The 14,908-nt window shown below is 34.7% G+C and overlaps 1 protein-coding gene across 6 annotated transcripts; it reads right to left on the bottom strand.

The window, feature by feature from the left end:
• Positions 1 to 134: 134 nt before the first annotated feature.
• Rfx (regulatory transcription factor Rfx) lies at positions 135 to 14,773 on the bottom strand. Of its 6 annotated transcripts, none has more exons than XM_067353704.1 (17): positions 14,549 to 14,773; positions 9,649 to 9,968; positions 8,910 to 9,090; positions 8,580 to 8,624; positions 8,078 to 8,183; positions 7,892 to 7,991; positions 7,672 to 7,818; positions 7,212 to 7,343; positions 6,555 to 6,736; positions 5,973 to 6,443; positions 5,599 to 5,720; positions 5,427 to 5,524; positions 5,115 to 5,270; positions 4,822 to 5,024; positions 4,589 to 4,742; positions 4,385 to 4,436; positions 135 to 4,273 (listed from the first exon to the last, which is right to left on the bottom strand). In XM_067353704.1, the coding sequence occupies exons 1-17, from the start codon at positions 14,610 to 14,612 to the stop codon at positions 4,230 to 4,232; spliced, it is 2,577 nt and encodes an 858-aa protein (XP_067209805.1). In that variant the 5' UTR covers positions 14,613 to 14,773; the 3' UTR covers positions 135 to 4,229. The 6 variants fall into 6 exon arrangements, with proteins under 6 accessions (XP_067209805.1, XP_067209794.1, XP_012226489.1 ...); XM_067353693.1 differs by having other exon boundaries at positions 8,910 to 9,102; positions 14,549 to 14,771; XM_012371066.2 differs by lacking the exon at positions 14,549 to 14,773 and adding an exon at positions 12,870 to 13,213 and having other exon boundaries at positions 8,910 to 9,102.
• Between the last annotated feature and the right edge of the window lie 135 nt (positions 14,774 to 14,908).

Raw genomic sequence — 14,908 nt, 5'->3', positions numbered from 1 at the left:
AAAGATTAGATATAAATTAAACAAATGTATATATTATTAATTTTATACGCTACTAAATTTAAATACGCAATTAGCAATATGCATTCATTTTTGCTAAAAACATGTGATAATGAATGGTTGTAAAGATCGTGCAATTACAAGTTTTAAACATATATTTATTATTTATTTCTCGTGATCCGCACATTCACACAGACTCTTAGAGATTCTTACGTCTCGCGCGATTCATATATTGTTTTTTTTCTTGCTGTTGTTTCTTTCTCTTTCTCTCTCTTTTTTTTTCTCATTTTGAGCGGCGTTCAGTAAAAATAATCTTATCCAAGCGGTAACGAATGACACTTGATTTATGCAAATCTGGAGGTATCAAAATATTTTCTATACGTCACAAGGAAAAACGATGACACTTCTACTTTTTCTTTTCCTGCTTTTTCTTTCGGAACGCAGTGATTCTTTTTTTTTTTTCTTCTCAAATCTGTCCCCCGTCCACCCCTTATCGTTCTCCCACTCCCTCTTTCTCCCTATAGTTTTATTTTTCCCTCTCCGTCGTACGGTAAGTCGGAAATATTTAAGGCCGTGTTTACTTATCTCGCAACATAGGAAACCACGATGTGTGTGTTTGATCTTGCGTACAGTAACTATCGGACTACTTTTACCCACCGATCATCGCGGCGATTGTAAAACTTACAATTAGAGCGATTCCTCTAATCTTAAAGTAGTACAAGCACAACGCGACGGATACGGTAGAATGCACCGGGCATCTCAGAGAAACGTGTGGATTTTCTTTCCCACCCATGTGCATTTCTTTCCGGTACCCGTGTCGTTTTGCTTGCCGATCTCGGATTTCTATCGGCGGCGAAAGAACGCCACGAGTCGTTCCATATAAAGCCATATCCTTACATTCTACGTACACATATCGACGATAGATTTTTTTTTATATCTTTACACATATAAGCTCATTACAGTTACAGAAACGTCCTAAATTCTGCTCGATGTACTGTGCGATGTGTATTCTCCCCGTTCTCCTTCAATCCCTGTTTCTCACCACTTAGACACTACCAAATCTTTTCTGACTAGTACATAATAATCCTATTCAATAAATTAAATGTATATATGCTAGACATTTTTTGTAGTGGTAGCGTTATTTTTCAATTTTCATCACTATGCAAATGGTGAGATCAGTTTTCTTATAGTACCGTTTTTATCAAGATCGTCGGTAGAAGTAAATATTAATTCACGTGGAAGAGATAATATTCGCAGGATATGGACGCAAAATTTGAATCGATAGTAACGAAACGGAATTAAATCGCGAGATACGTTCTCACATTTCAATATTTTCGTAAAAATATGCATTTAATCCTTAAACATAAATCACTTATCTGTGAGACGAGCGCAAAAGTGAAAATAAAATACGACCAAAAGAGATTTTGTAAAACTTGTCTTTTGCTGTCCGTACGTTGTTCACCGGTGAGGTGTTCATTTATTTTAAGCCTCATGTAAATAAGTTCACAAAAACTATTGTAATGTTTAACGAAACGTATGCATGTTAATGATAAAGCACGTGTGCAACGTATGCAAATAAATAAATGTCGACAGTTGAGCAGTGAAACAAATTTCAAATCATATTTATGCTTAAAAATTAGTATTTTTATAGAACTGCCTGACTTTTTTGTGTATTGATACTAAAAATCTTGTGAGATACAATAGACCTTTTTTTTATAAGGACAAGACACAAACAAAATAACATAAATTAAGCGTAGATTTTACACTATTTTATACTATTTCGATAATTTTCTTGCGCTCATCTTACAACTAGGATGCCGTGTAAAAAAATGCCTATGTTCTTTTCTTCTTTATAAAATAAAAGGCACCAAGTTTCCTCTTTGCCAAACGTTCAGTTTGTTTCTAGGAAGTTGCGTATCTTCAGGAATTCAATAAAATGCGAGTTAGTTCCTGATCTAGTAGGAATCCATTGCCTACTATGTCATTATGCAAAAAGATATTTATTCGGATTCAGTAAATTACTGTTGCTGAGTCAGGATCTCGAGCATTATTATCATTATCGTCGGCATTAAACTGCGACTTTTCTTCAGTGCAAAAATTATATACATCTGATACTTTGTAATAGAGAAGTGTGATACTAATTCAGTATATAATGTTGCAAGCTATGTAAAGAATACAATTCTCATAAGCAATCTCGTCATTCCTTTCGTTCAGTTTCCCGTAATTTATACGCATATTAACGAATTAATAAGAATTTGAAAAATAAAGCATTTGCCAATGCTCATTATGCTAAAGTCACAAAAAACAAGTCAAACAGTTGTGAATTAATCTATGCAATGGTGCACTTTGGTTTCGTTGAGAACCTGCGCGATTACACGCATCTATATCGTACGGAATATTAAAAATATTTTTACATTCATATACATATATCAATTGGATTTTTCGCCCGTAATGCAGGCTTACTCGCAAATTACGTAAATGTACAGTCCACCTAAAGATATACATTAAATCAATAGTTCTAGTTAAGTAAGATAATTATATCATGGAAAAATGGACGCGTTAGATTATTACTGCTTTGGTGCTACATTATAAATAATTAGGTCAATGCCGATTTGATTTATCTCTTCCTTATGTCTTCGATGTTCAAGAAGCAACTCTACAAACGTACGGATATATGACAATTCGTTATAAATAAAATGACGTAAGATTAACTTCATGTGTTCGAACAAATAAAAACGTGTAACGCAACCACGCTGTTGCGCAACATTCGCAACCGCGCAAACATATATATATATTAAATCGCCTTAAATAATTTACAAAAACAAATGAAACTCAACATACAAAACTTTTGCGATATTGGACTTACATCTATTTTTTATAATACAAAAGACTATTAGAATGCCTATGGATATAAAACATATACCGACACATATTTTTATTATAGATATCGTCAACCAATTTTGGAATATCGAGCGTAATTGAAGACACTCTTGTATTATATACTTTGATATACGAAGATACGCGGTTTCTCCTTTAACTTCAACAACATGCATTCCATCTGTTATGTTAAAACATGTATATTCAATGTATAAGACGCATGTGTGTACGACTGCATATTCCACCAGTAAATTAAAATGATCTCGGTATATTTGCATCTTTCTCTCTCCTTTCCTTAGCAATTTTGTACTATTCATTTAATTATACTGAGAGAATAGCAACGGACTGCAGTGGAAACTGCTTTCAGACAGACTTCCACACAGAGAACTCGATGTTCAATCAATAAATTACGTTAAAAAATATGAATGTCGGATATATGTGTAAGCTTTAAAAGTTTATATATTGTTACAGCAATCTAAATTGTTTTCTATTCCGGTAGGAATACTTTTGACATGTTACCGTCGGCAGGGCGGATTTTTGTAATTGGTTGCGGGTAATTTGTGCAAAACAAAATTCGCGAGTGTAAGGTAGATGTTTTATCTCGTAAGATACTCTGATTTTTCGCGTCTTTGTTTGCACAAACTGATATTCATTTCAAGCCCACTCAATACAGTTTTCTTCAAACATTTCGTCAACTAATTTAAGAAAGACATTGTTACAACAAATGGATATGTATGTTTTAACGCACTCCTTTGACATTGCTGTTGCATACGAATTAATTTAGGTAGAAGTAAAATTTAAAACTTTAATTGAATGTAAAAATCTGTCTTAAAAAATATTGATTGTACATTATAAATCACAAAAAATATTATATAAAAGTAAATTAACTTTCATTTAATAAATGCATCATTAAGTAATCAATGGAAATCATGATTGAGTGGGCTTTCCATATGTCTAGTAAGGGCATGACAAATTCATGGTCCCGTATATTCATTTTTTTTCCCCCAAAGATGTTTTGACTAGATTTGATATATACTAACATACTAAACATCGTGCCAGCGATACCTTAAACCTGCGCCGTACCTGTTAATGAGACAAGGCTTCGCGGAATACAATACAATATCCCTCCCCCCTTTTTATATCTTATATCACACAGACTTACTTAAGTTGTATACATCGTGGGCATTATGCAAAAATCCTCTTCTTATAAGTCGTAATTATAATCTGACGTTATATAAAATAATAATTTACGAGACTAGTGTGCTCTTGTATGTAGGCCTGCATGCTTTCGTGCTATCCCCGCATTTTTGTGTGCTACCGATTTACTCACAAAACTAAAGAGCGTAGGCACGCAGTTAGCTTAGCTTCGTACGTTTCGGTTGGCTCGCATTAGATGCATCTGAAATACAATTTCACAATTAGTATTAAATCAATTTCTAAGATAGCTGAAAAAAATAAAATTTTACTAAGGATGTTAAATGAACATTGTGCGCAATAAGATTTGCCTTACCTCCATTAGATGTTGCTCCAAAGTTACTAAGTAAAGAGCAATTTTGAGTTTTCTGAAATTAAAATATAATAAAATTTGAAAATCTTTTATATAAAAATACTTTCAAGAAAGGCTATAACAAAAACTAATTAAATTAATATAAGTACACAGGAAATGCAATGTAGTATAAATATTGCGATAATAAATATGCTAAAATATACTAACATCTCCCATTACAGCTATTGGCGTAGTCCCGGTTGCGATAGCGACTTGATGCTCTATTAAATAAAACATGTATTCGTCGTAAAGTAATCTGATGAGATGAAAAGATCCGAAACTCGCCGCGCTTCTCAAAGTGAGATCTCGGATAACCATCGAGCTATGAAAAACAAAATGTAAATGTTATTAAAAATGTAAAACAAATATATTTGATTAATGTAATAAAAAATAAGAAATACCTATAAAACGACCATTTGAGCAAAAATTGACGTGCAGCTTTAGCGAACGTTGGTTTCTCTTCAAATGGTTTAAGCACTTGAGTAACAACACCTTTCAGCCAGATTGCCCAATCCTCCAGTGAATTTTGTTGCTGTAATGTTACTTTAAAGTCTGCCTCGAGACGTTGTACCATTCCGTAATCACATTGGCATACCCAGGACGCCTAAAGAGATACATACGCATAATACATACTCATGAATTTACTTGATGCATATATGTTAAACGACTTAAAAGAACATTAATGACCACTTACTTGTTCTTGTACATTATGAAAGTCAACGCGGTTCAAATCAGCTAACATTTGATTGATTTGACTAGAATTTTGAAGTACCGCCCGCGCGGCCTGTGCGAGATGATTTAATGATGTATAGCGCCTTAAAGTTTGAGCAAAAGCTGACACCGCAGTTAACTGCAAACAATAATTATATTGTATAATTTATATATAACATTACTATTATTACATATATGATAATAAAATTGTGAAAATATATTTAATGATATTATTATACAACAAATAAGAATGTGATCTTTAGTCAAAGGAACGTGTGTGAACTCTAAATAATACCTTAATTTGCGTCATTTCCTGGGGACAGTCGGCCATTGCTGATTGTAACCAAGATTCTAGTCCTTTCGCAAAATTCCGGATAGACTGTGTCAATGAACCTAGCAAAGAAATATTTAATGTATAAATCTGCATAATAAACAGACAGAATAATAACAGATTTTGCAATACATACTTGGTATTGGTCGCAATACATTAGGCATTAATACTTCGACTAGATTCTGATAGAATGTATAGTCCACTTTTTTAATAAAGTCTTGTACCTCTGTACACTTACACATCTGATATAGTTTAGTTCTGAAAAATAAAAAAATATAATGTTAGTTGTGACATGATTAATATGACTTATACAAATAAACATTTATAAGTAAAGTACTTGAAACGTTAACAAAATTTAAATATTTTACTACCTTTTATATTAAAACGTTAATAATTAAATTTTAATACTTTACCATTCTTCTCAATTTAAAGAATAAATATTACTTAAAAATGAACTAAATTTAATTCTCGTGTGATATAAATTTCTTTAATAAATATTATGTGTCTTACTTTGATAAATACTTCTCCTCTTCGCACTCATCACCATTATTATTGTCCTGGCTGCGCCAAAATTCCCTCCAGAGACTTTCCACCGTGGCAAATTCGAAATTTAGTACTGCGTCTAAAAACGCTTCGCAATGTTCCCTGTATATGCTGCGGAACGTATCGATGTCTTCGAGCGTGCAATCTTCAGGCAAAGACGAATCGTGAGTGATAAAGATCTCTGGGAAATCGGGAATGGCGCCGCTCGCTCCGCCGAGATACTGATGATATTGCGGCGGCGAAGAGTTGGAGGAGATATTTGTATTGACGTGCGTGTTATTCTCATAGGACGACTCCTGCTTTTGATTGACGAATTTAAATCGCTTGGTTTGAGAGTTTGCGCTCTGCTGTTGTCTTGACATGCCATCCTCATTCAACATAACTAGAGGCGAACTTGGTTTCACGCGAATTCCATAATAATGATATTTCGAATTTCCCCTACAATCAAAATAACAATGTAGCGAAAAATATAAACCATCATGTTTTTCGAACATATATATTATTACGCAAATTAATTTTGTTGCAGTAAATTATTACAAAATCCTTTACCTAGTCCCTAAGCGCCTAGTTCTCAATCCTAAGAACACAGATCGTATCAATTTTCCAAAACTGGCTGCATTTACGGGCTCTAATTTGCTTTCGGAACAATGACGTAGGTAATGATTGTAAAGAGTCGATCTCGGAAGGGACACACCATCAGCGGTTTCGTAATTTTCCAATAACCATTGCACCTAAATCGACATGCATGCTCGATTAATATTCATATTTTGTAAATACCGTATGTTTTAAAAACATAAGAAAAATGAAAATATTTTGCTTCGTTAAACATTCATATAAAAGATGTCAAACACATTTCATTAAAAAATTGAAATAAAAAATTGTACTACAGAAAAAATATCAAATTGCAAAAATAAATTCTGATTAATACCAAATAATTGATTAGTCACAACGATTTTCGAAAAATCTATCGCGACTGCATAATCACGTCTCGTTGGAAAAGAGCTTAAAAATGAAATTATGCACAAAAACATATTAGAGCGATATCTTACATGAAAAAACTTAACAATTAAACTATGCACAAAAAAATATACTGGAGCGATATCTTCAAAGCAATCTAATTAATAATAGACATGCTAAAAAAATTAAAAGAATAATGATTAGTACATCAGATGAGCTAAAAAAATTGGGGAATAGGTCTTTTCTTACGGTGGCCTGGGAGACTCTAGCGGCATGCGTCATGTTTGCAGCCGCGGCTGCTGCCTCTTCCACGGTGACAGTAGTACTTCCAGAATTACCGCTGATCAAGTACGCCCCGCCACCCCCGCTAACCACCGCCTCCTATCAAACAACCCAACATGCCTCGTTAACCCCCGAATGAAGAAAAGAAGTTTACCTCGAGTACTAATTCGCAGTTATATGTCTGCAAACTTTGCACTGAAATTCGTAAATGTAAGTCATCTCAAAACTTGCAAAAAAAAAAAAAAAAAACTTCGGTACAATTTTTTATGTCCCATACGATCATGCAGAGCACAGGTCCCCATGCCTGCAGAGATCAGGCGTACGTACATACTTCAGGTCGCGATCATTCAAATGTAATCCGAGACTAATTTACTCAGCTTCTAGAAAGTGAAAGCAGCCTGAGGAGTCGCGGGACATGCAATCTTACCGCCGTTTCCGTCTGCGGACTGGCGCGCGCGGATATGAGCGCATGAGTGGTCGGGTCGCTCTCTACTACACCCTGCTGGATCAAGTACGTGCCATTGCCCTGTGATAATAGTTGTCCAGTGGTTGTATTCGAGCCTTGTCCCGTGACCTAACGCAATATCGCTGACATTGTAATTATCACACTCGCTGATCGATTGTAATTATTCGGATGTCAAATTCACCTGTGCATATGTTACTGGTGTTGTTCCTGAAGTGTAGTATTGACTTGAGCCTGGAGTGTACATCGTTCCCGCCTCGCCGACGGCATAAACAGGATATGTCCTGCGGAGAATTAAATACAAATTTTAACACACTTTGCAAGTGATAAATAACTCATAGATCAAATATACGAGATTTCAATAACTTACATCTGGCCATTCGCTGGTATATACGTGGAACCATCCCCCTCAACATATTGAACATAGGTTGGATGAGAAACCGATTCGGACCCCACCGCCTCTCCGTCACCGGACACTGAAACAAAATAGATACAATGGTTAGATATATTTGAAAACATACAGTACTTGTATCGACACGTAAAAAAAAAGCTCTAGTATAAATGCAAAAAAAAATGTTAAACACTGCTGTGAATTTTAACATACTGCTGTAAAAGAAATCTTTGAAAACTTCCTTAACGTTTAAAATGCTTTGGCATTCGGATAAAGTGAGAGCAGTTTTGCTGAAAGTATTAAAAAATTCTAAATTAGTTGTATTTGTTTATTACAAACGCTTGAATCCGATAGACAAATTAAATAGACTGGATAAGTTAGATGCCGAAATAAGGATGCAGGTCACTGATCTTGTAATTCTACAAAATTAAAATGTACAGATAAAGGATATATAACATGCTGTTTTATATTCTGCCCTCACCTACAGCCGTTGTGAGGGACGCGTAGGATGGCGAATCACTGGTGCCTAGTGTAGTCAGAGTAGAAGTACAGAGGTGCATGTTTTTCAGCAGCATGGAAAGGGCCATATCTCTACTCAAACACTATAATTTTTCCAACTGATCCTCATACTCACCGCAAATAGTAAGTTAATTTGCAATTATTGATATTAATGTCTATGCTTACGCGAGCGGATATCTACAGTTTAGCGTGTGACTGTTTTGCAACTTGATGCTTTGTAATTAGAGATGTGCGCATTGCAATAAAGTAAGGATCTTCAATATCTGACGGTACTTTTATATTCGGCTATTACCTGTGACTGTAATGTAGTGCGGGGAATCACTGACGATAGTGCCAGCTGACGTCGAAGCAGCGTCAGAGTCCACTAGAGTATGCTGGCCTGAGTGAGTAGTATTAACTACTACTTGTGCTGTAACATGTGCCGATGTACCTGTCGAACCGTTGGAAGAATCTGCAGCCGTTTCAAGCGAATCCTGAACCAATAACTAAATCATTACTTATAGTATACGTGTTCTCAAAGCCCACGGTTTATTTTGATAATAAAAACAAAAAATTATTTATGCCTTTTACATAAATAAATACATATATTTTCTATGTACAGAACTGATCTAGATTTTATTTGACATTTGTGTGTATCACTGTTATCAGCTATTAAGAGCAGATGGCTCAAACATGTTATCAGATTGGATGTACAGCACCAATAGAAGTACACTGCAAACAGATGCTACAGTATCTACCAAAAATCACATATATATTGAATAATTTTGTTACATTTTCATTATATTATATTTTTATCTATCCCACAATAATAAAATAAATAACAATTGTGAAGAAAATAAATTTAATTGACATTGTTACATTTAATTAAATTTACTCAAACACGACATTTAATTCAATCAGTTTGACATGTGTGTCTTATAAAATATTAAGATGATAATTTTCACAATTTATAAATATAATTACTGATCTTCTTCACAAATTGTATTAGCAAAAGGCATAATGTGTCAATGATACAAAATAATATTACTAACCTGGATAGGTTGCAGATTATTTGGACTGGAAGGATCAGGGCTTGTTACAACAGTGATAAGCTGCTGGCCTCTGGCTGACTGACTCTGTGCTCCGTTACCATTGCCACTGGAACTGGAAGTAGTAGTCACGACAACCACACTTGGCTTAGATTCTACCCCTACCGCTGCGGAGCTACCCCCACTGTTATTAGCCCCGGTGGATGCTGCTGCGAGGGCATACTGGGCTCCTGTCGTAGTCATGGCAATCACTCCTTCACCTCTCTCTACACCCACTGCGTCACCACCACTGCTACTACCTCCCCGCTGCTGGAGAGACGAGTCTATAACAGAGATATACACATATACTTTCTCACTAAATATCAATAACATCTTCCCACCAGACTCAGCGCAGAGATCTTTAAGAACAATGTACCTCCACAATTCCACTCAACATCAATTCATTAAAAGGATATTTTCTCATCATTATGAAATAAGATACTATATAGGATTTATTATTAAATATAAAGACTAAGAATATTTACAATGTGAAACATTGTTCTAGCATTGTTCATGATAATTATATTTCACAAAGTATTTTATTCTCATATTATATTGTACAATCCACATAAGTGATAGAATTGTCAAAATTGTTCATATTATACCACTAAGGAAAATAACTTTATTATATACTAACACTCATTATTCAAATCTTATTATAAACAGACTTCTCAAGAATATTTTCAACATAACTAAACTATAAAAGTCAATAAACTTTATTCATCTTGAAGCGCTAGTGGTGGCAAATTTGTCGATAAATCAATTCGCTGCTAAAAAATAGAAAGGACTATTGAGTTATAATTAAAGCAAGATTACGGGTTAAGAATGTGAGAGATTCCGCCGGTACGCGGATGTTCTCGAAATTTCAAGCTCGCACGCTTGAGTACAGCGTCGAAACGACAATATCTAAAAAATTCCACCCGCGTTCCGGCAACCATCCTAACCTATAATGCAGCGATATTTCAATAACGTACTTCCTCGCAGGTGTGGCGTATGTAATAATCCGCAGATCAAAGGGAAGCCCCAACGAGTTCGCGATACAAATGAAACACGTCACTGCCATTATTACGCGCGTGTATCATGGTGTATTGACACCGTTGTACCTGTTGGGGTGGCAGGTACCAAACACAATGTATCAAGGGGAAGAAATCGCCTTGGGGTTGGGAGGGGGATGGGAGGAGGTAAGGGGTGCCCCAGAACGCGCGCTACCCACGCGTGACTGGACACACGGCTCGCTTTAAGGGGGTTGAACATATCAATGAAGACGGTTAGATCACGAAAGCAATTAGAGAGCATTATACTGAGTACTACATCCCCTCTTTTTTGTTAAACATGGACCAGGGCGTGCTTATAAAGTACGATACACATTTCTCTTCTAATCGTATTCTATCGAGAAGAATCAGAGAAGACAAACACATCATCCCCCATCTGTTACACATATTTTCCCTGTAAACTTTATCATAAACATAAAATATCATTTTTTAAATTACTTTGTTCTAATGTTAAAGATATAATAATTAGTCACTGTAAGATACAGAATGTGTGTGTTATATTTTGATAAGAAAATCATAACATTGTTATTTCATGTCTTTAATTAGGAGAATTGTGTAACAAGATCTGATACTTCCTATGTTTGATATATTAGCTCTGATTAATATAGAACACAATACTAAATGAACATAATATTTGCCCTGATGCGGAGCCTAATTAAGGATCAGACTCATGATGCTATGCGAATAAAAATAAATAAAAATATATACTTTGATAATCATTTTTATACTATGATAATCATTGATATTTTCTAACTCGTATATCTTTCTTATTTACTCTTCAGTCTAAGCAAACATTTGGAACATTTATTATATATATATATTTTTTAAATATATTTATTTTATTTTTAGACTTAGAGATATCTTATATAGCATTTGCTGCAAATGTTGCTGGTAGACTGATATGATAGTCACCTACACACATAATATCATAAGTGCACCTGGCCTCTGTTATGCATGGCTGATGGGGAGAAAAAACTTCTGTTCTCTAGTCTCCTTTTTATCCATACAATACATTTATGTATCCAATACTCAATTTCTTTTCATGTAATTTAGACAAAAAAATATTAAATCCACTACAAAATTACTTTTCTGTATATTAATATAAATTTCTTAAACCCAATGTTCTATGGAAATAACAGTGCACCTGGAGTCAGACAAACTTATGGGGTGAGAACTTATGCAGATGTTGAAAAGTAAAATGGTAGAGATAAGAAATAGATAGCACAAAATCAAATAACAAATATTGCTAGAAGAAAAATTATATCAAAGTGTGAATCATCAAAAAATTGAATATAGTATAGTTTATAACAAATATACAATACTATTTACTTAGATTTTATTCTCGACACGTTCAAACAAAGTAATTTTGAAATAAATTGAAGCAAAAATGGCTGAAAAGATCAATATACTCATTAGTTTGGGGATATGAGCTAAGCTCATAGTTGAAAGATCACATTCATGTAATTGATAAATCCATCTTAATTGGAAATCCTTATATAGCTTCTCTATATTAGATGCCCCATCGATACTACAATAGAATCACTTATGCGATACAAATTAGGGGAATCTATAGCGCTAGAGATTTGCAAAGGTCTCAATCTGTTATAAGCTACTTTAAGGCGTGATTAGTATTTGCTGTTTATAACATACGAAGAATTGAAATTATTAGTCATAAAACTACATCACATAAAAAGATCCGAAACAAATGGCTGATTTGTTTCGGATCTTTTTATGTGATGTATGTGACTTTGGCTTTATATGTACTATTCTAAATAAGTTCAGTTCTATAAAATAAATTGCACTACCCAAGAATATTCTGTAGACGTTACTTACATTGCAAACAAATTTGATGTGATGTGCTTTGTGCAAAAATTTGCATCATCTAGTGAGTAGCATTTCATTCTCTACGCTTACTCTAAGACATAACATTCTAATAAACGATTTACAAGTCCTTAGAAGCTGCTCCATCATTTATCCCTACAAATCTGCCTGCAAATTGCACCAAGAAGGGTGTCAAACTGTTAAGAGTATGTTCGGTGAGCGACAACGGCGACGTCTCCGTCGGCCTGGCGGACATGAAAATTCGATGATGACGGAGACGAACCGGATCCGTCCGATTTCTTTTTCACTCACCTGTCTTCATGAATGGCGTGTGCACGAACGCAACGGCGCCCGGGCGCACTTGCGCGGCCGAACGACGTGTCCCCCCGTCGTCGTCGTCGTCGAGCGGGCGCGCTCTATCTCTCTCCCTCTCTCTTCCACGCGCACTCCTTTTCTTTCGCTCGTGTTCGTCGCTCCCTCGGTCTCGAAGGCGGTAGCGGCCTGTCACCCAGGAAACCGCGCGTCCGCGATCAGCTTGTAGGGCTCACGCGCTCGCTCGCACGGCACCGGCACAAAGCGCGAAAAGAGCGGAGCGACACACTCCGACGAACCTCTATACTTTGTTGTGGACGGCTGGCCGGAGTAGTGTTGCTTGTCTGCTACTACGGTCGCCTTGGCTACGGCATCACTGACCGCGTCACGATCAGGGCCGTAAGTGACATTTACGGTGCCACTGAACTTCCGTTGCGGACAAGATTATTCTCACCACGTCGTTCCAGCTGATTTGCATTAATTTCATTTCACTTCTCTTATCACACTTATTTGATATGCGTTAAATAATTTAAAGCTTAAATAAATATAAATTGTTTTTATAAATATAACTTATAAATTATTGAAAAATATAACGTATAAATTACCGCTTAATGAAACATACATTATACATATTATACATATTACATATGATAAATCTCCATAACTGCAAAAAGATTTATAAAACATTATTGGCTCACAAAAAATTACGTCAGCATAAAATAATTTCAATAGTTGTTTATAAACTAAAATATCATTTTTTATCTTTAGTACTAATTTTAAAATAATTTTATTGTAATTATCATAATATAAATTAATATATTGAAATTTTCTTTAAAAATTAAAAAACTCTTTAACTACTTACCGTACAAAAAGGTTTGTAAAGATTTTAAAATATATATATTTCGAAATTCGCGCCACAGAAAGGCGTATTGCAAAAACTTCGTGCAATTTATAAAAGTAATTGCAATAAGATGCAATTGCAATAACTTCTGTACAAAACTATTGCCATTAAAAACAACACAATAATGTACGAATTCTTTTCGAACGTTGCTTACGTCGATGGAAAGCGCGTGTCATAATGCGGTTTTTCGGCTCCATGCATGGCGCGCGCAATAAAGCGCAGCACTCGCATGCTGATGTGCTAGTAACGTAATCAGCGTCTGAAATTCCCTTTTCCTATTTTAACTAAATTTTAATTTTTATATTTCAAATAGTTATATAATTTTAATTTAAAATAGTAATAAATATTTTTAAAAATGCGCCAAAACTTAAAGAATTTCAATCGAATATATAGATTGGAAATTAAAATTCCTATTTCAATATATACACATAATTTTAACGCAAAAAAAGCGTTGGTTTCTAAAGTAATACAATCAATTTAAATTGCTAATATTATTTATCAGCCACTTCAACAATCACTCTAATTTGCATAGAAAATTAAACACAAAAATAGCTTAACTTTTGATTAAATAATTTTAGACTTTTTATATTAATAGACATAAATTAAAAAATTCTATGTTTGTTTTAAAAATTTTATGTTATTTTCTATTATTTTTTTCAAAGCAATCTAGCAAAGTAAATAATCTCATAAAAGTTAAATGCTGGTTGCAAAGTACAACGCCAAGGTTTATTGTAAGATTTATTATAAGATTATTAATATTTTAAGAATATTCACTTACGCAACAATTGTTGATTCCTTAGAAAATAATAGCAAGGCATTTCTGACCAGCATTCGTCCATCATTACAAATGAAATTTTCACAGGCTGTGAAAAGACTGCTAGATTTGCTTTGCGCCGAATTGTTCTTTTCTATCGACACTTTCGAATTTTCGAACTCGCGGCAAATTCTGTCGGCGGTTTCCAGAGATACCGTTTCCACGGGATATTCAAAAATATTTTCCGTATCTGCGAGACGCTGCGTGATGATCATCATCGCTCCCGGCGTTAACAATTGCAGATCGCCGTCGATTTTCGCACGTAATGTCATTCGCCATTGTCTTACGCTTTAATGCAATAACAAATTAAAATTCAAAAATGTA

The sequence above is a fragment of the Linepithema humile genome, chromosome 1 (assembly GCF_040581485.1).
Source record: "Linepithema humile isolate Giens D197 chromosome 1, Lhum_UNIL_v1.0, whole genome shotgun sequence".
In the NCBI taxonomy this organism is placed as follows: Eukaryota; Metazoa; Arthropoda; class Insecta; order Hymenoptera; family Formicidae; genus Linepithema; species Linepithema humile.
The sequence above is the reverse complement of the archived record's forward strand: the minus strand, read 5'-3'. Positions and strand labels throughout refer to the sequence as shown.

Coding starts and splice junctions, on each gene's coding strand:
- Rfx (XM_067353693.1), bottom strand. CDS start 14,612: ATGATGGACGAATGCTGGTCAGAAATGCCTTGCTATTATTTTCTAAGG. Junction 7,344..7,671: donor GTCCGCAGACGGAAACGGCG/GTAAGATTGCAT, acceptor GTTGTTTGATAG/GAGGCGGTGGTTAGCGGGGG. Junction 4,743..4,821: donor CTCAAATGGTCGTTTTATAG/GTATTTCTTATT, acceptor TGTTTTTCATAG/CTCGATGGTTATCCGAGATC.